Below are 25,250 nucleotides of genomic sequence, written 5' to 3'. Positions count from 1 at the left end.
CTCAGAAACTCATAATTGCCTCCTTCACTTCCTCATTCATGCAGAGCACCATATGCCATTTTATTCAAATTTTGCAAACAATAGTTTTCCCAGTTCAGACAATATGGTGAGGTATGGTTTCCATGAATAAGTATGAGAGAGAGGGATTGGAGCACAGGAATGAAAGAGAAAGCGAGTATCTCACAAGTCCTGATGGTTGTTCATATAATGTCAGACTGGGGTTTGGTGCTGCATATTAACCAAACCATTATGTTTCATAATTTTTTTTGTGGGGTAGGGAAGTGTGTGTGTGAAAATATGAATGCACTAAAGGTGTTTGAATATATGTATAATCGTACAGTATACTTCTAAGAAGGCCTGGATGGGCTATTGCTTTCTGTCAGCAGTATGCTTTGTAATAAACTTGGGTTTGTTGTGTGTAATGTGTGGAAACAGCTCTAATACCAATGATGTAGTCATCCAGGGACTCGGGGGGTCTTAGACCCCTTACCTCTTTGGGAGCAGGGTCCCAACAGGGTCCCTATGTCTCCAGCATCCTGTGAGCCAATCCATCATGACAGGGGAGTGTGTTAGCCACTGAGAAGAGTCTTGTAACATGCTTCCTTGTCCTTTCCCGATGACTGGATCAAATCAGAGTGAATGGAGGGGAGTCAGCCACTAAGAAGACTCTTTTAAGCAGCTAACACTCTCCCCATTCATGCTTATTGGCTCCTAGGGATATTGTGGGAAAAGAATTAACAAGGATCTAATTCTCCACCCAACACGGCTGGTATAGCACAGTAGGGAGGAGAGCCTGGCTGGGAGTCCAGAGTCAGTGAGTTCAAATCCCCGCTCGTGTCTCCTGGGTGTCAAGGGCCAGCTAAAGATCACCCCACAGTGAGTAGCTCACGGGTTATGTGCCCTGCCCTGTGGGCAAGCTGCATAGTCCCAAAGAGCCCAGTTGTCCCCCAGCTGGCAGTTGCAGACAAGGAAGGGGCTGGCTTGTGCAGCTGTGGCAAGCTGAGCAGGCCCTAGCCAGCTGGGGAGGACTAGACTCAGAGGGGGGCAATGGTAAACCCCCTCTGAATACCGTTTACCATGAACACCCCTATTCATAGAGTAGCCATAAGTCGGGATCGACTTGAAGGCAGTCCTTTTCCAATCCTCAACGCGGCAGCAAGGGAGGGGACGTGGCTGTAACTCTCATGAAGAGACACTGCACTTCTGAATTTGCCACTACACTACTGTCTAAGACTGAGGATTGTTTTCAGACACTGACTCAACATATAGACCAAACATGTGAGACATGAAAGTAAGCTTGGGACTAGTGCATACCACCTCCCCACCACCCAAATAAAACATGCTGTGGGATCAAGCATGTATATATATATTCTGCTTATGTAATCTATTAACTCTCTCTTTTTGGGGGGGATGACAGATACTGTGGGTGGGGCACATGCAGGTATATATGTGTATATAAACATAACCAAATAGCATGTTTTCACAGCACAAGGAGTTGGGCTGAGGTGAGCTCATGCCAAGACTCTCCTATTTACCACAGCATTATAGTTTTCCTAATTCACACAAAGCAAATGACATAGCAGAACTGGTCTCACTTTAGATGGAGAATTGTATAATGGAATGATTCCCCCCTTTTAAATCCCTGCATATATAAAAAGATATTAGAAATAGGGTTTTGTTTAATGCCCCCTTTAATAAACTAACTTTGTATTACACAAATTATTTTTAATAGCAAATTATTCATCTATGTGTTTCTCTAGATGAATGTGTCAGTGGAGGAAAAGGCACAGAAATAGAATGGCCTTTACTGGAAAGAGGACTGGCTGTCCACTGATCTGAGAAGCAGGGACTTGAGGGAAGGATGAGGTAAAAAAATGCTGGCTCTGCTGGTTCATGTAGGTGATAGACTGTTGTGGAACCACAATGTTTTTGCAGACTGGGGAATGTTCTAAGGAGACAAGAGATATTTACTTTTTCCAACTACTCTACCAGAAGTTGCCATCAGGACAGGTTTCCAGATCAGTGGTTCCCAAACATTTTTCCCGTTGGACCACTGAGGGCCTTGGCATAGCACTTAGTGATTTTTCTGCCTAGCAGAATTGCAGTTGCAGCAATTGTAATGAGCTCTGTTAGATGGTTTTTAATTGTATTTTATTGCTTCTTTCGTTTCTTATATATAGTATTGTGTTGTATTATAATTTGAATTCCATGGAATTCAAATTGTAATACTATTTTAACTGGAAGATGGCGTCGGCAGCATCGGTAGCTGGTCTGTAAGCTCCCTTTTCTTATTACAGAAACTTAAACCTCCAGCCCCCAAGTTGTGGGAGAGCACCAGGCAGAAGCAAGGGGACTGTAAGAAACAGCAAGATTACTCTGGGCTAAAGTAAATATTTATAATTACTTCGTAAGAGCTGCAACTTTTACTAATAGAGCAAACGGGCATGTTCACCAGTAGTTGTTATCTGGGTCTGCAGCTGTATAAACTTGTGAAGCTCCTTATTACTATGCTTACCTGATAGGAGTTCTCTAGGAAAGTTTCCAACTGTCTCCGTCTCACTTAACCTGTTTAATTAACTAACTAAGCTCCGGGACCAGATATACCAGTATGGTTTTAACAAGGCAGGGCTGTAAGAACCTGGGGATTCTCCCCCTCCCTGTCCTTGAACCTCCTCAAAAGAAAAGGAAACAACAAGCAGAGATTCCATCTTATTTTCCTTCAATACATGAAGGCAAGAAAAAGGAAGTATTTAGCACTCACACTGGCATCCTCTACTGGACAGTTGATGGCGTACGGAACAGATTTGAAACTTCTGAAACATCAGAAAGGGCGTTAGAAGCAGAGACAGACTTAGCCACTGAAATTGCTCAAGCTGAAAAATTAAAGAGTTTAACTCTTGGGGTAGGGAGAAGACCCAGCTCTTTATTTAAAGGAAGACTGCAAAATCTGGACTCAGAACCCCCCCACATTCTTCATGATGAGGACATAGCTCCTGAGATGATCCATAGCACCTGGAGCAATTTGAGATATCTGGAGGGAAATGCGGGAGTTGGGACTCCTGAGAACATAAACCAAAATCCCTGCTCTAATGAGGATCAGCAAGACAGGACACTTACACAGGGAATCTCAGTCCCCAAAGAAATGATCCTAAGAACTACTCGAGAATTGGAACTAATTAAGAACTTTTTGTCAGAGTGTTATGGTCTGTTGGTCATTATGGCTAAACTCTGTAAGAAAGACGAAGGGCTGGCATATTCCAAAAGTAATGATACTAAGAACAAACATGAGGGAAGTGGAAATTGTGTATGTGGTTGTCATTTAAAGGATATAGTATCTATAACTACGGGTAAGATAAAGAAAGCAAGTTTAAAGGAAATTCCAGATAAAAAGACTAAAAAGTCTAAAAATATTACCATTGGTAGGAACAGTAAAAAAACACAAGAAAATGGGTTTTAATAGACTTTTTAAACTACTAGAGGACTCACCTAAGAAAACACCAAAATTAACCCAGAAGGGTCTTAAGAATAACGAGATGCCTCATCCCAGGGACTCTACGTCTTTAGATCAAACAGATCAATTAGACTCAAAATTATCTTTACCCACAATTGGGGAAACTGATTTAGTGGCTACTGCAGATGAAGTACAGGACCCATGGCAATATGTTCTTGATCCAAGGGCTGCTTTAACATATAGTAAACAGAAGGTGGAGCAAGAAGGAACAAAGCTAATTACACCTCATAAGTGGAAACTGATTTTAAACCGTCAAAAGCTAGCCTTTCTTAATTTTCCTAAACCCAGAGGCCTGCTCTCTCAACTTCAGCACAAACTACATCTTTTACAACTGGTGGACGAAGTCTCCCCGCAAGTGCTTAAAATGGATGACATACTTAATATAGAGTATTTATTCTATGACTACCATCATGCATGCACCGTGGTGACATTTAAGAGTCAGCAGATTAGTAGAGAAATTTATGACAAAGTCCAGATTTTTAAATATGGGCATGGAGGTGACTAGATTCTTCGAGAACAATATTCCTATAGCTATATGTCATACGAACTTAAGCCCTGGACAGAAGAAAGAAGGAGTTGGTAAACTCATTACCTTGGAGGATTCTAAGTTGGAGGACCAGCACCATAATCCAAATCACCAAAGTACAAAGCATACAAAGCAAGAAACACCTCTCCCAGTAAAGGAGTCCAGAGTCCCCCTTGTTCCAGAAGAAAAGGATCTTTTAACCTCCTTTCTAGCTCTACCATACCAGTCTCAGGAAGAAATTATTGCTAGACTGTCATCTTTGCAAGACACTCTTATGCACCTTAGGTCCCTAGATAAAGTTTCATCTCCTCCAGCAGGGATCCCTAGGATATCAAATAAAAAAGTGAGCGCTGATCAACCGAATATTGAGGAGAATGACTGTTATATAAGGGATATCAACAAACTAGGGAAGAGCTGCTCCTTCACCAAAGAATATAATTTTACCACCCCATCGTTGTCAGCAATGGCAAGTGCAGAATGGTTACAAGCAAGGTATCTTTACGAAGAGGAATTGGGTTACTATGATAATTTACCAAGATGGGAAACTAATAAGGTGCCAACTAAGCCCCCAAAAGGAATAGGATCCGTTTTCGTGGATGAGTATGGGGAGTTGGACCAGATCATTGTGCTCGACTGACAGAGTATTCATCAAGATGATCCTTTATTCAGCTTTTTAAATTTTCCATTTAATAGATGGCCTGGGGTCATACAGAAAGATTGGGATATGTCCTAACAACCATCTTAAAATCCTCACATGGAATGTTGCAGGCTGGGCCACAAAAAAAAGGGATTCAGAGTTTCTCAATTTTCTAAGATCTTACAATGTGATTTTTATCCAGGAAACTTGGTTTACTAAGAAAATCGATTTGAATGGTTACCTGATAAATTATATTCTTGCTGATCCGGGCAACGGAAAAGGTAGAGCAAAGGTAGTCTGTGTTGGAATTGATGTTTTTAAAGCTTTTTTAAAAAAATGTTTTAAAAGTTTTGTTTTAATGTAGTTTAAGGTCTGTTTTTATGATGTTTTGATGCGTTTTTAGCACTTTTGTTTGCCACCCTGGGCTCCTGCTGGGAGGAAGGGCGGGATATAAATCAAATAATAAATAAATGAATAATAAGAATGAATTTGTAAAACTCTTCTCCTTTAAATGGAGCTCCTCTCCTCCAGTCCTTTAAAGAGCACCCAAGTGGAGCGCCTCTCCCAATATGAAACTACCCGTACACTGCGCTCAACATCTAAGGCCCTCCTCCGAGTACCATCCCATCAAGAAGCTCGGAGGATGGTGACTAGAAATAGGGCCTTTTCGGTTGTGGCTCCCGAACTGTGGAATGGTCTCCCCGATGAGGTGCACCTGGCGCCGACGCTGCTATCTTTTCGGCGCCAGGTGAAAACCTTTTTATACTCCCAGGCATTTTAAAGTGTATTTTTACAGTATTTTATTACTATGTTGTATTTTGGATGTTGTTTGGTTCTCGTATTGTTCGTGTGTTTTTGTTTCTTGAGTTATTGTATTTATTGTATTTATATATTGTGCTTGCTTTTACTTTTTATGTACACCGCCCAGAGAGCCTTCGGGCTTAGGGCGGTATATAAATTAAATTAAATAAATAAAAATAAATAAGTCTGCTAGATGATGTGGAATAATTAAAAGATAATGCAGGCCATGGTCGTAGGCTTAACAGTGTAAAAGATCTTGGGTTAATTCAGACAAACAATGTTGTTCCCACAGCTGAGCAGATGTGATGCTATAAAATAATCTTATTAACAGCGGGTTTATGAGACTGCCAAAACTGAACTGCTTTGAAATTGAGTTTTTAAATAAGTTAATTTTAGTGAAATGGGAACATAGAATAAATGATTTTTATGGCCGTATTTTAAATTAAGTTTATGTACTGAAAGCTGTTGAAAGGATTGCTTGGACTTCCAAATACCTGCTTAGGGAATTCTGCAAGGATAATAGGGACCAATTTTCTAGAAACTGTGCTGCTGCATGTAAGAACTCCAGATGGCAAGACTGTGTATGTGCTGTAGAAATTGATGCATCTGCAAAAACATGTTTAACTGAAGCCTGGTTGCGGACAGCAGATCCTGCTGAACCAGGTCTTATCTTGGAAAATATCAGCGTGCACCCAACTCCCTTTCATATTTGGTGGAGTGTTAAGCATAGGAGAGAAGGAGGGTGTGTGTGTGTGTGTTTTGAAATTTGCTCTGTTTTAGCTTGGAGAATGTAGCTATAAACTATCTTCTTCAAAACACATGTTGAATGAATACTAATCTAGCTATGCTGGAGTCCTGGCCTTTAGCCCAGTACCCTACTTTCTTTGGTGGGAAAAGGATCCTTAAGATAGACTTCCGCCTCCTGAGGTTTTATAAAAGTTGAATTTAATAAACATTAAGTAAAAGGTTAGATAAGTGAGGTATATGTCAGGGGTGGCCAAACCGCGGCTCACAAGCCACATGTGGCTCTTTGACATATAATGTGCGGCTCCCAAATCAGCGCTGAAGTTGCAGGCAAAATGCAAAATGATTTAAAGAATTCCCTTGCATTCAGCTTTGCTCTTGACGAATCTACAGATTTTGAGAACATTTATATATATATGACATGTGTACTTTGTGATTATTGAAACTAATACAAATTAACAATTTAAAAACTACATACATGACTAAATATTATTATGTACATATATTTCTTATATTTCTTAATATTTATATAAAATTTTTGTAACAAAATGTGCATGTAACAATAAAAATGTGTGTGTAATATTTGTTCATGTCTTGCGGCTCTCAAACATCTGAAGTTTATCGTATGTGGCTCTTACGTTAAGCAAGTTTGGCCACCCCTAGTATATGTGAAACTTGGGATGTCATACTAGTTAATCTTTAGTTTCTTGCTTTGTGGAACAGTCTCCAGTGCTGTACAGATATATATAGAATGAAGTAGTTCAACTGCCTTAGAGCATGCAGAAAAACCACTATGGAAATAAGTGTGGCTGAGATCCAGATATTATTTTAGGCATGATTAAGTGCTTGTGGGCACTCAGTGGGATATTGACACTTTCTTTTTAAAAAGTGGCTCCCTGTATCCTATCACAAAGTGCTTTTGAAATCCCTGTGGTTTTGAGTACTGCTCCCCATGCAACATAGGGGGACACAGAACTAGTTTTTTTTGCATCTTCTTGGCTTTGGTAGTTGTACAATTATTGTCATAATTCTTCCTGTGCAGAATTTTCACTGAGTGTATGCCAAATGAACACAGATGGTTTGCTCTGTTTTTCACTCCCTAGTGTTTATTTTTAATCCATACAGCATATCATCAATTTGGAACTAGTAGATGCAAATAAATTGAGCCCGTGGTGCATATTCGTGATTCCACTGAGATAGGAATGAAAATAGATAAATTTTATTGATTTCTAGATAACTGAGAATTATTGTACACTTATTGTCTAATGAATCCCATGGGTTCTCTTTTTAATGTTCTGTAGCGTTGCCTCTTTTTATGTAATAAAAGTTGTGCAATGTACAAGTAAAAATAGAAGTATGCTTTGAGTATCGTAGTGTATAACAGAAGCTCAAATGTATGCAGATAACCATTATTTATTTATTTATTATTTGATTTATATCCCGCCCTTCCTCCCAGCAGGAGCCCAGGGTGGCAAACAGAAATGCTAAAAACACTTTAAAACATCATAAAAAGACCTTAAAATACACTAAAACAAAACATTAAAAACATTTTTAAAAAGCTTTAAAAACATCTTTAAAAAAAGGGTTAAAACATATTATTAAAGAAAACATATTAAAAGCAATTCTAACACAGATGCAGACTGGGATAGGTCTCAACTTAAAAGGCTTGTTGAAAGAGGAAAGTCTTCAGAAGGCGCCAAAAAGATAGAGATGGTGCCTGCCTAATATTTAAGGGAAGGGAATTCCACAGGGTAGGTGCCGCCACACTAAAGGTCCGTTTCCTATATTGTGCAGAACGAACCTCCTTATAAGATGGTATCTGCAGGAGGCCCTCACCTGCAGAGCGCAGTGATCAACTGTATATAAGGGGTGAGACGGTCTTTCAGGTATCCCTTGAAGCTCCTTGCTTTATTGTGTCTTAGTGATTTACCAAAATAATTTCTAAAAATCTCCATATTTCATTACATGCTGGAATTTATTTATTTATTTAGGATCATCATGATGTTGTATTCATGAATTTTTTAATGCGGTGGATTCACAAAAAGTTACCTGTTTGCTTGTTCTTCTGTAACTGAATTCTGCTTTTATCTCTCCATTCTCTTAGGCAGCTGGTTAAATGCAGTTGTGTCAGTAACGAAAGAAGGGCAAACATGAGAATAGCAGGTAAGGCTATCAACCACCTTAGTTTTTGACCTATGAAACAACTAATTCATTAGAGTAATAGTGAGCAATGTTAATCTGCATGGAAATTCGGATCTGTCCCCATAAAGAAGTTTCACATCTTCCATTTGCTTTCTGCAGTCCAGTTAACCTTGAATATTTGGGTTTTGAAATACTAGAATCCCATTTAATTCATTGGGACTGTGCGGTCAAGAAGGCTTAAGTTATGTGTGGCTTGAGGTGTAACTGTTGCTGTACCTTTTTTTTGTAGCATATGAATATATTAGGAATGGGAGCAATTAGGGGTAGATTTATGCATATTTAAGGTCTGAAAAGTTTTTTGTATAAATGTTCTTATTTCAGTTTTGTAGTAAGAATGAATTAAAAAACAGGCCTAAATACAACAATACAGAGCAGTCATGCAAGTCGAGATTAATACACATTTCATTGGTCCAATCGTATAATAATGCAGGTTTTATTCTAAGCTTTTTTTCCCCTGCTGTACAAGCAACCAGGACACTGCCCACCCCTGTACTAGTCAAGTAATTAGTCCCCTAATATACCATTACAATAAGATTGTTCCTTCCAGGTAGCCTTCTGAGGGCCACATGCCAGTGGTGTATGGTGCCTGAGGTAAAGCAATGAAAGCGAGTAGAGCAATGAAAGTATTTTTTTAATTGTAGGCTAGTTCTTCACACACATCTCTCTCTGTCCTCATACCAGAGAAGCAAGAGGTGATATCAGAGGACATATTCTAATCAGGCAATAACATTTGGGGTGCAAAGCAGGACCAGTGAGGGGTGCACCCTGGGAAGAAGGAATGTGGTCAGGGAATAGTTCCAAGAGCCAGATAGAGAAGCTTAGAAAGCCATATTTGGCCCCTGAACATGAGGTTCTCCACTCCTGAAATGTAGATAAACAGTAGCAGGATTTATTAGAAAAGTAATAGAGAATTACTTTTCTAATAATATGAGTGATATTTTTAAGAACAGTGATTTTAAGAACATTTTGTTCATGGAATTAGGGCCTGCTTCTCTCTCCATCCTTCTGAAGCCCCTGCACCCCCTGTAGAGAAGACCTTGAGAGTCACAGTATCCACAGGGTATGTGGGTGGGGATGCAGCTGGGGTGGGGTGGAAGGAGGAACCCTCCTCTTCAATGAGCAGAAGTGCCCTCTGCTCACATAAGCATCCTTTTTGGTTTTCTTTCGTGATAGTTTGTGGTCTGTATTATTATTATTATTATTTGATTTATATCCCACCCTTCTTCCCAGCAGGAGCCCATAATCTGTAATAATGCAGATTGACAGAATATACTCTGTACATTTTGAAGGAAGCCCTTGCATAGGAGTATGTTCTCATCAGCTACTTAACAGCTGGAGCCTATCCCTATATAAGGTTCTACTTCCTCCCACCTCACCCCTGGTCCTTAAAAACTAGTACATGGATTGTTGTACAATGTGTCTGATAAAGTTAGTCTCCTCCCTACAAAATCTGAAGCCCCAGTAAATTTGTTAGATGCGTGCAGATGATCTTTCGTTGGCTGTTTCTGCATGATGCTGCCCCGCTATCTTTTTGGTTGCTTTCATGCTTTATCCTGGGGGGGGGGGGAGAGAGAGCAAGTGCAAGACTGTACTGGTTCACAGTAACTTAGCATAGTGACTACTGCAAAATGTAGTTTGCCTGCAAACCAGAATTGCAATTCAACTGTAGTTTCCAGTTCTGTTTTGGAAGAAATGATAGTTTGTAGTAACTGCTGTTTGTTCAATTTGGATGGCATCTACAATTCTCACCACACAAGACAAGAGATGATGGGAGAAATTGGAGCAGAGGAGGGAACATGCAATCCTGAAGCCTGTTCAGGATCTCTGAACTGAGCCATAAAACAATATTCCTGCTGATGTGGCACAAGGCAGTGTTTGCTGAAACTATGCAGATTCTTAGGACTCGGGTGTAAGACAGTAACTGGTGTGACAATTTGGGGGGAGCAGGATTAGCAAGATTCTTATTAACGAAGGTGAGGAAAGTTAAGTTTGAGGTAACGATTCTCAAACCCTGCAGTTTAAAAAATAAACCAAGAGCTTTTATTCTCTGTAATTTTCTTTGAAAACATTTTGAGGGCCTACTGGCATGTAATAAAAGCAGCAAGAATTGATTTCGTTCTGGACATAAAAAAGACACTTATGCATCTGGTGCAAATATGATCACAAACTAATAATATCCTGGCATTTTGGTTTGAACTGTAACCACTACATGGCTGTGTAGCAGGAAAGCTTTATATAATGATAAAATATATCTGAATGCCTATGAATTTACCTGTGATAATCTCAATTGGAAATGGGCAACCTATGGCCCACTAGCTTCTGAAAGATTCTCTGAGCTTTACAGAATCTGGTTGGACATCAGAATTTTTAAAAAAGTAAAATTCTAGTCCTAATTGTACAGAACTGCTTTTGAAGATACAAGATGAAAAATTCTAAAGAATTGGTATCAAGAAAGCAAGTGAGAAGATTTCATAACCTCTGTCCTTTCTCTTGTAACTGACAAAATCATGGGGTGGTGTATTTCAAGGATTGAAATGCATTATTTTCAAAGATTTTTCACATTGTAAGGCTACAGTCCTATAATACACTTACCTGAGAGAAAATCTTGTGAACTCATTGGGACTAAAGTCTTAATAGACATGCATAGGGATGTGCTGTGAGATTATATTTTACCAGTTTCACAAAGTAATTGCATTGTGTCATTTGGACATCAGCTATATTGAGGCAAATAATAAAAAATGCACCTAGTGTAGTAGGCAAAAACTAGTAGCAGTCTCTGGCACAGGGTTAAGGAACTTTCTTTAGCCCGAGAGCTGCATTTTATTGTGGGGAACCTTTTGGAGGGGGCACGCATGCACGCACGCACGCGCAGGCACACACAGACATACATCTCCATCCAGGCCAAAAAGAGGCGTCATTGCAGCTTAAGAGCACATTCCAGCCAGGCAAAGCGCGCAAGGAGGATGTAGACCAGGCCAGTGAAGGGTGTAGCCTGGGGATGGCGGTGGTGATGGTGGTAGTGGCGGCAGCATGGTATAGGGCAGGGGTGGGGAACTGGATCTGGCTAGGGGCCAGACCCCTTAGTCCCTCACCTTCATGGGCTAACTTTGACATACAGGTGGGACCAGTCACCTGTCAAAGTTCAAAGGGGATGATTGACCTCCTTTGAGGGAGCATTCTTCCCCATTTATCAAGCAGCTCCAATGCAAACTGCATTGCCAGTCATTGGCAGCAGGAACGTTCCTCCAAAGAGGCATGCTTCATTAGCATGAAGTCGTTTGTATTGAAACTACTTGCTAAAATTGAGCTTTTTTCCTTTGCAGAGGAAAAAAGTGCTGCTTCAGCAAACAGTTTCATTGCCAACCGCTTCAAAAGTTTGACTACTACTTTTTCACAAATGGGCAAAAGTCCATTTGACTGTACCTAGGGAGTTCCCAAAGGGGAACTCCATTGTGCAACCGATCCCTTTGGGTCTCCCTGTCCGCACCAATCAGCTGATTGGCACTGCCACAGAGCCCACTTGCCATGAAACTGTCAGGAGCTCACTTGCCTCACACTTGACATCACATGAGAGTTTCCCCATCCCTGATCTAGGGTGTGTGCATGCGTGTGAGTGTGTATTTATTGACAAGCTGTCCTGCCCACCCATGCACCTTCCATAAATTGTTTTTTAACTACAGTTTTTTAACTTTCTTTGCAGGCTGAAAAAGCGCTCTTTAATAAGAAGTAGCAGAATGCTTTAAAGGATATTTTAAAGCATCAGGCTAGATGGAGAACTGCAGCTTCTTTTTCTTTACTAGCTTTTCTCTGTTCCTCGTTCTCCAATACCCATCCCTAAAGTTACTTGAAATTCCTTAGGCCCATGAAAGGACAGGGAACTGAGCTTGGTGGCTACAGGGCCCTTGTTCCTGACCCAGCAGCGTTTAGGGTGGGGAGTAAGTTGCCTTTTTCTGATACAGGTCTTATTAACCTATACAGGTGTGAGGTCTTATTCAAATAGTATGACAAATATGTTGTTGCATTAAAATATAAACAGTTGGTGGTAAACATGTTTTTTCTGTTTTTGGAGTAGGAGCTGCAAAATTGGCGGTAGCAGTAGCCGTGTTCCTGCTGACATTTTATGTCATATCTCAAGTATTTGAAATAAAAATGGATACCAACTTAGGGAACTTGTTTGGTAAGTGATTTGCTTCACATGTTTTCCTTGCAAAAGTTCAGTCAGAATTAGGCTGCCAAACAATGTAATCCTGTACTCATCTTTTCAGAATTAAGTCCCAGTTAGTTTACTTCCAAATAAGTAGGAACAGGATTGCAGCCTAAGTGATTTATGCATGTTATCATTCTGCTGTGAAAGAATTACTTCTCTTCTGAGCCCGTTTTTTTTATCGATGCCGTGATGATACACAATTTGGAAAAATAAGTATAGTCATTTTAGATTATTTGCAGCAATTCAAATAGGGCCCTGCTTTTATTTATGCCCTTTTATTTAGTTTGTTGCTAATTTATTATTGCTTTGTTGCCTGTTTTATGTACAAAAAAGTTTACATTTTGGTAAAAAAAAAAAAAGCTTTTTAGTTACATCAGATAAAAATTCATAGAACTAAAGCGACTCATTCTATAGTGATCTGATAACACAATCACGCTTTGAAATAGAGTAATATTCACTTGTAAGCAGGTCTACCACCAGCAAAAATACCATTCTGTGACACCACTCACTGAACTAAAACCACTGTTATGTGACTGCTGCAGACCAGCACTGTCAAACTTAGGAGAGAAGCCGTAACTTTCAAGCCTTCTCTATGATATGATAGATGTTGGTATTTTTTTCAGTTTGGACTTAATTAAAGAATGATATAGTTATTTTTAACCTTTTAAAAAAAATCTCTTTCAGCAAGATCACCACTGGAGCTGCCTGTACATTGTAAGTATTGTGCAGCATGGTTTATAATTATTTGTGTCCTATGTATTTAATGTTTCCAGGGGTAAGCCACATAAGACCCATAGGCAATGTCCAGCCAACCAAGGATCTGTCCCCTCTTCCAACGTTCCTCAGAATGACTAGTCCATGTATGGATTTACCCACAGTGGCAGGGCAGGGCCATATTGGTCAGGCAGAAAGCCTTGGTGGAGTGGTCATGGTCCGTGGTCCTTGGGTTTGAATATCTTTGCTGAAAACCCTTCAACCTAGTAGTGAAGTAAAATTAAAGTCCATCTTGCAATTCAAAAGAGGTAGATGGGGTTCTAGAAGGCTCTTCCCCTGCTCTTTTTGATGAAGATGTTCCCACTCCTTGATCCATGCTTGAGAGTAATTAAACTTGCTCTGGAATGTTTAACATTTGCCTTGATTCAGACCACTTTTACAAAAAGGTGGAGGACCTGGGGGAATGCTGCAGCAATGGCTCGATGGGGGCAGGCAGAGGGAAACAGTAGCATCCTCCCAGCACTGGTGCTGCGCTCATCAGGATAGGGCAGGGCCAAGGCAGTACCAGCAAGGCTGGGGGAGCATCAGTGGGGCTGATGCCCACCTGGAGCTCCCCTGGCCTTGTCACCGCTGCCTTCCCCATCTCAACAAGTGCCACTGGGAAGACACCACTGCCTCCATCCCACTCCTTCATGAGCCACCATTGGAAAGCTGATTTCCAGAGTCACACATTCTTTACATTCTGCCCAGTGAACATTGATTTTTAGCCTTCTGACCAGAATAAGTCATGTTGATTTGTTTTGAAGCTTGTTCCACCTGCCTTTTTTTCTTATACATTTTAGTTGTTCCATATCTTGCATAGGTCCAGATCAGCAGGGCTGCAAGTCCCTGACAAATACATGCAGTAGTTGTACAGTCAGTAAATCAAAGGGAAGAAAGCAGTTGAATCCTGGTAGAAAAAATCTTGTTAACTAACATTTGGTGTAGATGATTGCCATCTAGATCCCAGAGAATGAGTGCAGGTTTTCAATGGCATGCAAGCCAGGGTAGAGGAAAGGGCACACGTTATGCGTCTGATGTCGGCCAAACAGATACCTATATTTTCTGTTTCAGATATATCTCAAGCCTGGTTCCCCAGATTTTTGCTGAACTACAACTCCCTTCATTGCCAGCCAGCATGAGCAATGGTCAGGGATATTGGGAGTTGCAGTCCAACCACGTTTGGGTCCTTAAGACTGGGATAGCCCATTGCATTTACCTCTTCTTCAGTGTAATGTGTGAAGCCTGAAAAACAGAACCATGCAAGAAAGAATTGACATTCCAGAACCCAATGTCTATTGGCAAGATAAGCACTGTACCTATTAGTTAATGCTTAACTTAATATTTATCAAAATGAGATTGCAATTTTTTTTGGCTTTTTTTCAGCTGATTTTCTTTAAAAAGCCACTCTGTGGATCCACCTGCTGAAATCAGTGTATTCTTTCCTTAAAATCTCTTGTAAAATAAAAGAGAGCATCTGAGGTTGTATCTTTTTTCTTTTAATTGAATTTATTTTTCTGTTTTCCCAAAGCTACAAAAACCCCAAGATATAAATGTGGAACTACAAAAGTTTGTCCAGAGAATCATTTTGCGTTCAAAATGGCAAGTGGAGCAGCCAACGTAGTTGGACCTAAAATTTGTGTAGAAGATAATGTGTACGTATCATCTGATATCTCTTCTATTAGTATTGTGAAGATAGTGTTGGATAATTTGCATTCTGGCTTGAATGTCCTTTACACTTAATTTAGCATGAAAATAAAATGCACATTCATTTAATGCAGTTGTTGTTTTTGCTAGTTCACTACAGTAGGCTATTATAAACAGTATATTACCAAACATCATATTATGTTAGAAATTGAGTTCATTTTAAATCTTCACTATCTTTGACTTTGCTCTTGTTTATTTTCAACATCTTTGACCTTGCTATATATATATATATATATATAAAACAAGGATACACTGTATATGTGAGTCATTTTCTTTTATTTCCTAGAAATTCAGAAACTAATAATGGCCACTAGTTCTTTTAAACCTAACATCTGCTTGTGTCTGAGTAGTACAAATCCTGCCATCAAAGTATTACAAGTGAGACCTGCAACAAAATGTTGCAGTGTGAAATAATCCCTGTTCAGCACTTCAGCCATTCCATTCCATTCTCCCTTTCCCTGGTTTTCTGTTTCTTCCACAATAGTTAGTGAACATTACATGCCCATTGAGCATGCTCAGTTTTCATCGGACTGATAGAACTCTCTATATCCTTTATATACTGAAGGAGCACATTGATTCCCTCCCCCTTGGGAGATTTCTTTTTCTGCTAATACCTTCTTCTGATGTGGGTGGAACCATTTTGGCTACATAGTGCAAACAGTCAAAGATCTGAGATCAGTATTAGTATATACATGATTACAGTAATCCCTGACTCTTGTTCATTCAAGTTCTATGTGGATTATGTTATCTTAACTGTTGGTTGCCCACCCTAACAGCTTCCTTGTTGATTGTGTGTGAAAGAAGATTTGCGGAGGGGAGAAAGTTCAATGGACTCCTTCAGTATATAAGGATATAGGGAGCCATTTTACACTAAATCCAACAAGGGTACTCCTGCCCAGTACAATTTCTAGTTGACAGCAGTCCTCAAGTTTTAGGCTTAGGTTTTTTTACAGCCTTAACCATTAAACCTCTTTGAACTGTAAATTGCAGAGATTCAATGTGGAATGTTCAACATTTGCTCCCACCATGTGCTGTGCCCCTTGCAATGATCTGATCACCATGAATGGCTTGGATCCAGGGTAGCTAAAAGCTCCCTTTTCTTGTGTCTGCTGCACAAACTTTGGAAGTTTGTTTAAGGTGTGAGGAGGGCTCAAAGTGCATCTGAGCTTAGATCAAGAATTAAACTTAAAATGGGATCTCAAGTGTATTGAAAAGACTGTTCTAGAACAGTAGGTGACCTAGAAGCTCACTGTTTAGGGCTCTGCCTCTTCACTCTCAGCCTCCACTCTGTCTCCAGCTGCGTACACATCATACATTTAAAGCACATTCTCCCCCTCCCACCCCTGCTGCAAAGAATCCTGGGAGCTGTAGCTTGCCCCTCAGAAAGCTACAATTCCCAGCACTCTTAACAAACTACAGTTCCCAGGATTCTTTGGGGGAAGTTGTGTGCTTTAAATATATGGTGTGTATGCAGCCTCCCGTCCTCTTTCACTCTCCACATATTGTCACTCAGCTCTTCCTTCCACAGCAGAGCTCTGCTCCTGAGGGACAGCAAGTAAGATGCTGCAGCTGTGTCTCAAAAAACAGGCTGCAGCTCTTCCTCTTGATCAATTAGCCATGAGTGCAACAGCTGTCTTGTTTGCCTCATCATCCCTGGAGAGGCTGAGCCCTGCCCTCTCTGGAGAGGCCTAGTCCTGTATCCAGTGCCAGTCCTACTCAGAGCAGACCCATTGGAATTAATGGACATGGTGCTCTCAGGCCCATGGCTCCACTCTAGGTAGGAGCTGGATACAGCCCAAACATTTTGGTGGGGAGGGGAGAGAGGATTCTGGTCCTGGTCTTCTGGTCTTCTACTTTGCTCTGCCAGCAACTGGTTGAGAGAGAGATTGAAAAGAGCAAATCGGTCTTGCATCCCCATACATGTTCATATTAAGAGTCTCTTTCATTTTCTTTCAATTAAAATTGCTTTCAATTCTTTCTTTTAGCTACTTCCGAGAGCCATTGTTTGGGCACTTGGCTCTGTTAGAAAGAACTCTGCACTTCCACTCCAACCAATCTACTGGTTCAAAGGCTTCCAAGTTTATTTTCATTAATTGCTCTTCACAAGATTAGATTACTTACTAAAAGGTCAGAGTTGTGATTTGGAAACTCAGGTGACGTCTGGTGGGATCAATATCGTCCTTTAAAACCCTTCCTCCATTGCTTCATAAGTTTAGGTGGTTTTCAGGCTGCCCTGAATAGGGTTATACTCTCCCTAAGGTTCAGCGCTTGGACATTTTCTAGATCTGGCCCTTTCTATGGATGTAAAAGTTCATCTGTGTCGCAGAACATCTTTCTCCAAGGTCGGTTGGCGCACCAGGTGTTGTTCTCCCCAAAGTTACCCTCTGTTGAAATGTTGATCGTACACAGTCTGACAGCACTCTGAATGGAATTTTAGACCCTAAGGCAGCCTTTCCCAACCAGTGTGCCTCCAGATGTTGTTGGACCACAGCTCCCATCAGCCTCAGCCAGCATTGCCAATGGTCAGGGTGATGGGAGTTGTGGTCCAACAACATATGGAGGCACACTGGTTGGGAAAGGCTGCCCTAAGGACTATTCCAAGTCTTGACTATTGGTCAACATTTGAATAGGAAATGTAAAATGATGTAGTGCTACCCCCTTGTGGTAAATCCTCTGAATTACACTAGCTAACCCTTCTACCGGAATAGACAACACATCTATCTATCTCTTAAACATAATATACTTGGTTCAGAAATTTCCTTCTACTGAGACAGTGTGGCAATTTGATGCATGATTGACATCATACTTCATGTTGGGTTATAGACTGTGTGCTGAACAAGGAACCCAAGTCATAAGTCAACAACGGCCATACGGAGAGAATTTCTGTTCTGTAGAGCTACTCTTGTTTCAGTTTCTGTTCGTTGGAGGATAATGCCAGAAAAGCTGTTGTTTAGATAGACCTGTTGTTTAACAGGAAATTGATTTTGAGAGAGTGTGCTTTATTCTTAAAATAATAGGAGTTTCTACTTTCCCAGGAACTATACATGGGCTGGATTAATTGGCTTAATTTAATTAACTGGGAGCATGTTTGTGGGTGTAGTTAAAGCTGTGTACTATGAGACCAGCTAGATAGGTCTCACTGCTGGCAATGGAATAGCTTGTCTCCCTGGATTCTTCCTTTGCATAAGAGGAGACCAGGGTCTACTATGTGTCTAGCTCACTAGATCAGAGGGAAAATCTAATTTGAGGAAGTTGTTTTGCTGTCTGCCATCTGTTTTCCAAACAGTAATTAAAAGTAGTGGTGATGACAACTCAACACTTTTCATAACTGTTGGATATGCAAACTTCATTTAACTGAGAGGGGAGGTGTCCAAACTTCTTATAGAATGTTGTTGGGAAGAATATTTGTCTTCTCCACACTTCTGGTTAGGAAAAAAGTTGGAGCGGAAAGAAGTGTCACAATTCTCTTTGCTTGTTGTTTTGTTTCAGGTTGATGAGTGGAGTCAAAAACAATGTTGGGAGAGGTATTAATGTAGCTTTAGTAAATGGTAAGTAACTGTTTTTAATAATATCAGTATTCTCACTTTAAATACGCATTCGTTATTTCCAGGCATGTAGTAGGGAAGCCTGAACGTTGGTAAGGAGAATTAGTCATAGTAGAAGGCAGTTTCGCATATGGAATGCTTGCATCTAGTTGAAAATTGCTAATCACTGGTAAATTCCAAATATAAGTGGGCCCTGCAACTAAATATTGCAGTGTAGGGTGATCCTGTTCAAGGTCTTTCAGGATAACTCCATTCCACTCCACTCCTTCCCCCCTCCCCAGTTTTATGTTTTCTACCTTACCCACTGAGCAGACTCAGTCTCCATTAGGATTTTTGGAACAGGGAGCATTCTCTCACCTAGGGTCTCCCCCCCCCCCCAAAAAAAAAAGAAATTGTACTTCTGTAAACCTTTGGCTTCACCAATCCATACTTGGAGAATGAGTGCATATGATGAAATAAAAGAGCTGGCATTGGGTTCTCAGTTTATACAAAGATTAAATTAAATGCCTTCATTCCTTCCTTCCAAGCAGAAATTCATGGTAGCTAACAGCCTCAAAATGACAATAAAATCACAATGAAACAAAACCTGATTGGATCCTGCAGGCTCCTGCCTGTTGGCACTTGCTAGAGCCATTAGAAATAATGCCAGAAAGAGGTTGCTGCTACCCTTCACTAAAATCTTGGTAACTCTGAACTAAGTTGTTGCTCCTCGTTGAAAGAAAGTATCTTGCCCACTTTGTGCTACCTTTTCCCCAATAGCCTAGTCTAAAATGGGGAGAGCTTTGGGCACTCCTGACAAGGATCTTCTCTTTGAAATAATTATGGAACTAACTCTAGAACCATTCTGATTGTGCTCTTTCTTAGTTTACATAGTGATATGTGTTTGGTAATGAAACCATTTGCTGACAGGCAAAATTCCATTCTAAGGCGTTCACATTTCGGTGCTTGAATGTACATCTAATCTTTGTGTATATACTGTGATTAATCCAGTAGTTCATCCATGTGATAGCATTTTTGTCAGCAAACCATCTGTAAAAGCTTTTATTAAAAAGCTTTACAAAATGACCAACTAATGATCCATTTCTGAAAGTACAGACTTTCAACAGTATTATACTTGGTGTATCTTGCATCTGTCAGTAGTGTATGTGTGTATAATTTTTAAAAACTACCAATTTAAGGGGGTAGTTTCAGTGAAGTAGGACATTAGGGGAAACTTAGCTAGAGTTTTGTGTAATGGCTTTTAAAATTCTAATACTAGCATTAAAATTTTGAGTATTAGTTATGGTCTCCGCTGGTAATGGGTGAAGTCAAGCAATGCCCAAAGATGGAGGCATCCTGTACACTTAACCAGTTTCTGTCCGTGTTTGGCATCTGCAGTAAAAGCCCAGATTGCTTGGTAAAAGCATAGCAATGCTTGTGCAGGCGTGAGAAAATCTGTGCCTGTTGCAGTTGTCTTTTCTACACAACTGCTATGGCTACAGGAGAGGCACACACATTGCCTCTTGTTGCCCCTTCACTCTCTCTCTGGGCAGGTCCACGCCATACATTCAGAGCACCTCTAATGCATATTTGAAGCACATGACTTCTCCCAAAGAACCATGGGAACTGAAAGACTGCCTCCTTCCCTACAGATCTCTCAGGTGTTGATATAAGCAGAGGGAGCCTTTGTGGTAGTTCCACCCTCAGACGCTTTGGGGGAGGGTGATGGCCCAGGAGAGGGCATTATCTGTGGTGGCTCCTAAGCTGTGGAACTCCCTCCTCACCGAGGTGTGTCTGGCAACTTCACTGTACAGTTTTACACAAATGCTGACCTCTTTATCCTGGCCTTTGACATCTGAGATATGTATATTTAGGGCCCACCTTATTTGGGAAATGTAGGTTGTTTTTAAAACTGTTTTTAATGTCATGTTTTAAAATTGTAACCTACCCTGAGACCTTTGAGTGAAGAGCAGGTAATAGATTACGGTGATGATGCTTTTGAAGGTGCTGTTTGCAGCTTCCATGTGAACAAAAACTGTTCACCATATTTATTATGGGTCCCAGGCTGTGGTCTGAAGGCACATAAGGCCAGTTCCCTGCAGAAGCTAAGCAGGGTCAGGTCTGGTCAGTGCCTGGATGGGAGACTGCCTGGGAACCATATGTAAGCCACCTTGGGTTTCATGAAAAGGAAAGGCAGGGTATAAATGTAATAAATAAATAAATACATTTATTATGATGCCTGAACTGATGAGTTAAACTACTACTTATACTTTTCTAGGCAAAACAGGTATCATGGTGGACACAAAATATTTTGACATGTGGGGTGGAGGTAAGTGCAGGACCATCTGGTTCTTTAATAAAAGTAAATACAAAAATAGTTATATATAAAATAAAAATAGTTAAACATGTATCAGGAAAGAAACTGTTCTTGCTGCACTTTACTTATTTCGATTTAGCGGGCTGTACATTGCCCTTTCATCTATTCCTAATTGTCCATGCCCTTCTGTTTAAGCTTGAGCTGAATCAAATATTTACAAATATTTGAACAAACTTTCCAGTTTTGCTACTCTTAATTTTGAGTTCAAAATTAAAATTTGCATTTTGAATGCGAAGTTTTTAATCTCAAAATGTGAATGTTCTAAATTTGTTGGCATCTTTAGGTTTTTTTGCAGCCTTCAAATATGAAATCTCCATAAGCTATCGACGATCAAATACATTATATGCTGACTAATTAAAAGCATGCTCCTGAAATGCAAGCAGTGGAATCTTGGATGTGTTATGGGCACACAAGCTTACAGTGGGCAATGGAAAGACCCAGTAGTATCATTCATGGACTTAGTGTGTGCATAGAATGTGCACCCCAAAGTCTGGAGCTAAGGAAACTCCAGATGATGATGTACTACAAAATTCAGTCTTCCCTTACCATTAAGCACGCTGGCTGGGACCGATGGGAGTTGGGATCCCAACAATATCTGTAGGCCACAGGTTCCTCATCCTTGCAGTAGCTAGTGTAGGAATTTTGTAATAGATGTGCAGGAATTCCCTGGTAGACCAATCAGTGCAGAGATGGTAAAATAATCCCTGACAGTAAGAAGTTTAAAAACATTAGAACTTAGCATTGTGTATTGGCTATCGGTATTATAAAATATTAAATACCATTGCATGTCACTTATCAATTCTGTCAAATATCAGCTATCAGGTATTGCAAATATAGAATTTTTGAACATTCCGAGAATACTTTGAATATTTGACATCAAAATTTTGCAAAGATCATTTGAAGATTATTTGTAAAAGTTGTGCATTTTATAAAGTGGTTTTTATGAAGCTCCATGTTTTAATTTTAGAATTGCAAGAACAACCATGAGTGATTACGTTGCAGGGTGTAGTGTGTGATGGTGTTGTGTTCTAATAATGAATGTTTCTATTTGATTAAGATGTAGCCCCACTTACTGACTTTCTGAAGACCATTCCAGATGGGACAATTGTATTAATGGCAACCTATGATGACGGTGCAACTAAGTAAGTGTATAACCCTTGAAAATGTAGTGTAAAACAGCTCCTGCTCTATGGATGCTTTTATTTATTTAAATCCGCAGATGCTAAGAAGACGATAGGTAAAATCTACAGTTTTGTCTAAGAGGGGCTGAAGTTATTTGGGCAAGTGAAGTCAATCACATTTATAAGGACTAAGGCAGCAATGTCAAGCTTGTCAGTTGATGTAGTAGTAGTTGAAGACATTTTCCTCCAGATGCTTGACGCTCTTATATGACACTTGACACTCTAGGTCCTCAGACTTAAGGAGGGAACATTTGTGAGGAGGATAGGTTACATTTTGCCAGAGCATGGCAATTAGTGGGGGCGGGCAGCCCAGGATACAACCCATGACAAGAAAAAATAGGCTAAATTGTACATCATAACTTATCTGTTATCCTTATCTTGTGAGACTAGCTTGAAGTAATCAGAAGCATTATTAAAGCAGAACAAGTGACATTCTGAACAATGAGCTGCTGGACAGAGTGTGCATCTGCAGTTTACCTAGGGCATGTCGTTTGAGACAGATTTGTTGTGCCCTATGTGAAATGCTGTATCTCGAACTACCAGCCCCAGTGTTTCTTGTGCACAAGCAAGAGAAGAGGGGGACAGCTGTTGGAGGGATGAAGCATCATAATGAATGATGGAGTTATTAAGGGGGAATGAAGCAGGTGACCCTGTTGAAGCCCTTGTCGCGCTGTGGAACAGCCAGGCGTGTCGGGCTATTGACACGGTTGCCCCTGAGAGCCCTCTCCAGCATTGTGGAGTCCGCTTTGCACCTTGGTACACCAATGAGCTAAGGTCAATGAAACAGGCTGGCCAACGGCTAGAGCACAAGTGGTGAAAGACGTGCTGTGAGGCTGATCGGGCACAAGTAAAACATAACCGTGCCTACTGTGAGGCGGTGAGGGCAGCGAAGAAGTCCACTTCTCTGCCTCCATCACATCCTCAAGTAGACATCCAGTGGAGCTTTTCCGTATTGTCAGGGATCTGTGACATCAACTTCAGGAAACGGAGTTTTAGACCCTTCAGAGGCCCACGTGAATTGTTTGCAAGGCACTTTGAGGGTAAAGTTGCTCGCCTCCGTAGCAGTCTTGAAGCCCCATCCACATCTACTGTAGTCCCCAATGAGGTGTCCAGTGCAACGTCTGCTGCAACTTCTTGGAAACGGTTTCAGTTGATGCGGCCTGATGATGTGGACAAGGTGCTTGCATTGTTGCAGCCAGCAACGTGTCCTCTTGACCCTTACCCTTCTTGGCTTATTAAAGCTTGCCGAGGGGAGTTGACCAAGTGGATCCAGGGTGTGGTCAACACATCATTGTGGGAGGGAGTGGTTCCAGCCACCTTGAGGCGGTGATCTGACCACTCCTGAAAAAACCCACCCTGGACCCATTGGTTTGCAACAACTACCGACCGGTTGCAAATACCCCCTTTTTAGGGAAGGTGATTTAGAGGGTTGTGGCAGAGCAATTGCAAGTACTCTTGGATGAAACAGATTTTCTTGACCCATCCCAGTCTGGGTTCAGGCCTAGTTATGGGACTGAATTGGCCTTGGTCACCCTGATAGATGACCTTTATCAGAGAAGGACAGGGGGAGTGCAACCCTGTTATTCTTACTTGATCTCTCAACAGCTTTTGATACCATTGACCATGGTATCCTTCTGGGCCGACTTGGTGAGCTGGGTATCGGAGGCACTGTTTTACAATGGTTCCGATCCTATATCCAAGGTCGTTCTCAGAGAATAGCATTGGGTGACTGTCTTTCGGCCCCCTGGCATTTGTTCTGTGGGGTGCCATAGGGTACCATCTTGTCCCCCATGCTGTTTAACATCTATATGAAGCCCTTGGGAGTGGTCATCAGGAGATTTGGGGAGAGGTGTCAGCAGTATGCTGACGATACCTAGCTCTATTTCTCCATAACATCTGAATTAGGAGAGGCCATGCAAGCCCTTGACCGCTGCTTGGACTCGGTGGTGGGCTGGATGCGGGCCAATAAACTAAGTCTAAATCCTAGAAAGACGGAGGCACTGTGGGTTGGTGGTTCCCGAGTTCGGATAATTGGATGTGGTTGTACTCCCTCTGAAAGAGCAGGTTCGTGGTCTGGGGGTGCTCCTGGATCCATCTTTGTCTCTAGAGGCCCAGGTGACTTCTGTGGCTAGGAGTGCCTTTTTCCAGCTTTGGCTGGTAAGACAGCTGTGGCCATTTCTGGACCAGGATAGCCTGACCACTGTTGTCCATGTACTGGTAACCTCCAGGCTGGATTACTGTAATGCATTCTATGTGAGGCTGCCCTTGAGGTTGGTCCGGACGCTGCAGCTGGTGCAAAATGCAGCAGCAAGACTGCTCACTTGGGCAGGGTATCGCCAACATGTCAGCCCTGCTGAAAGAATTGCACTGGTAGCCCATTTGCTACAGGGCCAAGTTCAAGGTTCTAGTTTTGGTGTACAAACCCCTATATAGCTTATCCCTTATATACCCAGTCGATCACTGCATTCTGCAGGTGAGGGCCTCCTGCAGATACCATCTTATCAGGAGGTCCATTCTGCACAACATAGGAAATGGACCTTTAGTGTGGCGGCACCTACCCTGTGGAACTCCCTCCCCTTAAATTTTAGACAGGCACCATCTCTGTTATCTTTTGGCGCCTGTTGAAGACTTTCCTCTTTCAACAAGACTTTCAAGTTGAGACCTTGTTCCAGTCTGCATCTATGTCGGAATTGCTTTTTAATATGTTCTTAAACTTTCTTTTTTAAAATGTTTTTAATTTTATAAAATGTTCTGGTAGCTTTTTTAACATTTTTGAAGATGTTTTGTTTTAATGTGTTTTAAAGTTTGTTTTTATAATGTTTTAATGTTTTTAGTGCTTTTGGTTGCCGCCCTGAGCTCCTACTGGGAGGAAGGGTGGGATATAAATCTAATTATTATTATTATTATTATTTATTGAATTTATTAGTCGCCCATCTGGCTGGCTGTCCAGCCACTCTGGGCGACGTACAAAATAGGCATACAATACCTAGACATTAAAAATCTAAAAACAATGAAGATAGAATCTAGCCCACCCCAAAAGCCTGCCTGAAGAGCCAGGTCTTCAAGGCCTGGCGGAAACT

The 25,250-nt window shown here is 41.0% G+C and overlaps 1 protein-coding gene across 14 annotated transcripts in view; it reads left to right on the top strand.

Moving 5' to 3' along the window:
* The window catches only part of FAM3C (FAM3 metabolism regulating signaling molecule C), a 54,786-nt gene that overhangs the window by 17,711 nt on the left and 11,825 nt on the right, over positions 1-25,250 (top strand). For 5 of the 14 annotated variants that reach the window (XM_061640111.1, XM_061640106.1, XM_061640113.1 and 2 more), the window contains exons 2-8: positions 8,324-8,382; positions 12,491-12,598; positions 13,313-13,342; positions 14,913-15,036; positions 18,578-18,636; positions 20,891-20,941; positions 22,047-22,131. In XM_061640111.1, the coding sequence (XP_061496095.1) occupies positions 8,370-8,382; positions 12,491-12,598; positions 13,313-13,342; positions 14,913-15,036; positions 18,578-18,636; positions 20,891-20,941; positions 22,047-22,131 (470 nt within the window). In that variant the 5' untranslated portion in view covers positions 8,324-8,369. Of the gene's footprint in view, positions 1-1,760; positions 1,867-2,362; positions 2,387-8,323; positions 8,383-12,490; positions 12,599-13,312; positions 13,343-14,912; positions 15,037-18,577; positions 18,637-20,890; positions 20,942-22,046; positions 22,132-25,250 lie in introns of those variants that run through there. The other 9 variants (XM_061640115.1, XM_061640107.1, XM_061640117.1 and 6 more) reach the window with 5 other exon arrangements.

Source organism: Rhineura floridana, chromosome 8, assembly GCF_030035675.1.
Source record: "Rhineura floridana isolate rRhiFlo1 chromosome 8, rRhiFlo1.hap2, whole genome shotgun sequence".
Lineage (NCBI taxonomy): Eukaryota > Metazoa > Chordata > Lepidosauria > Squamata > Rhineuridae > Rhineura > Rhineura floridana.
This window is presented reverse-complemented; position numbering and strand designations above follow the sequence as displayed.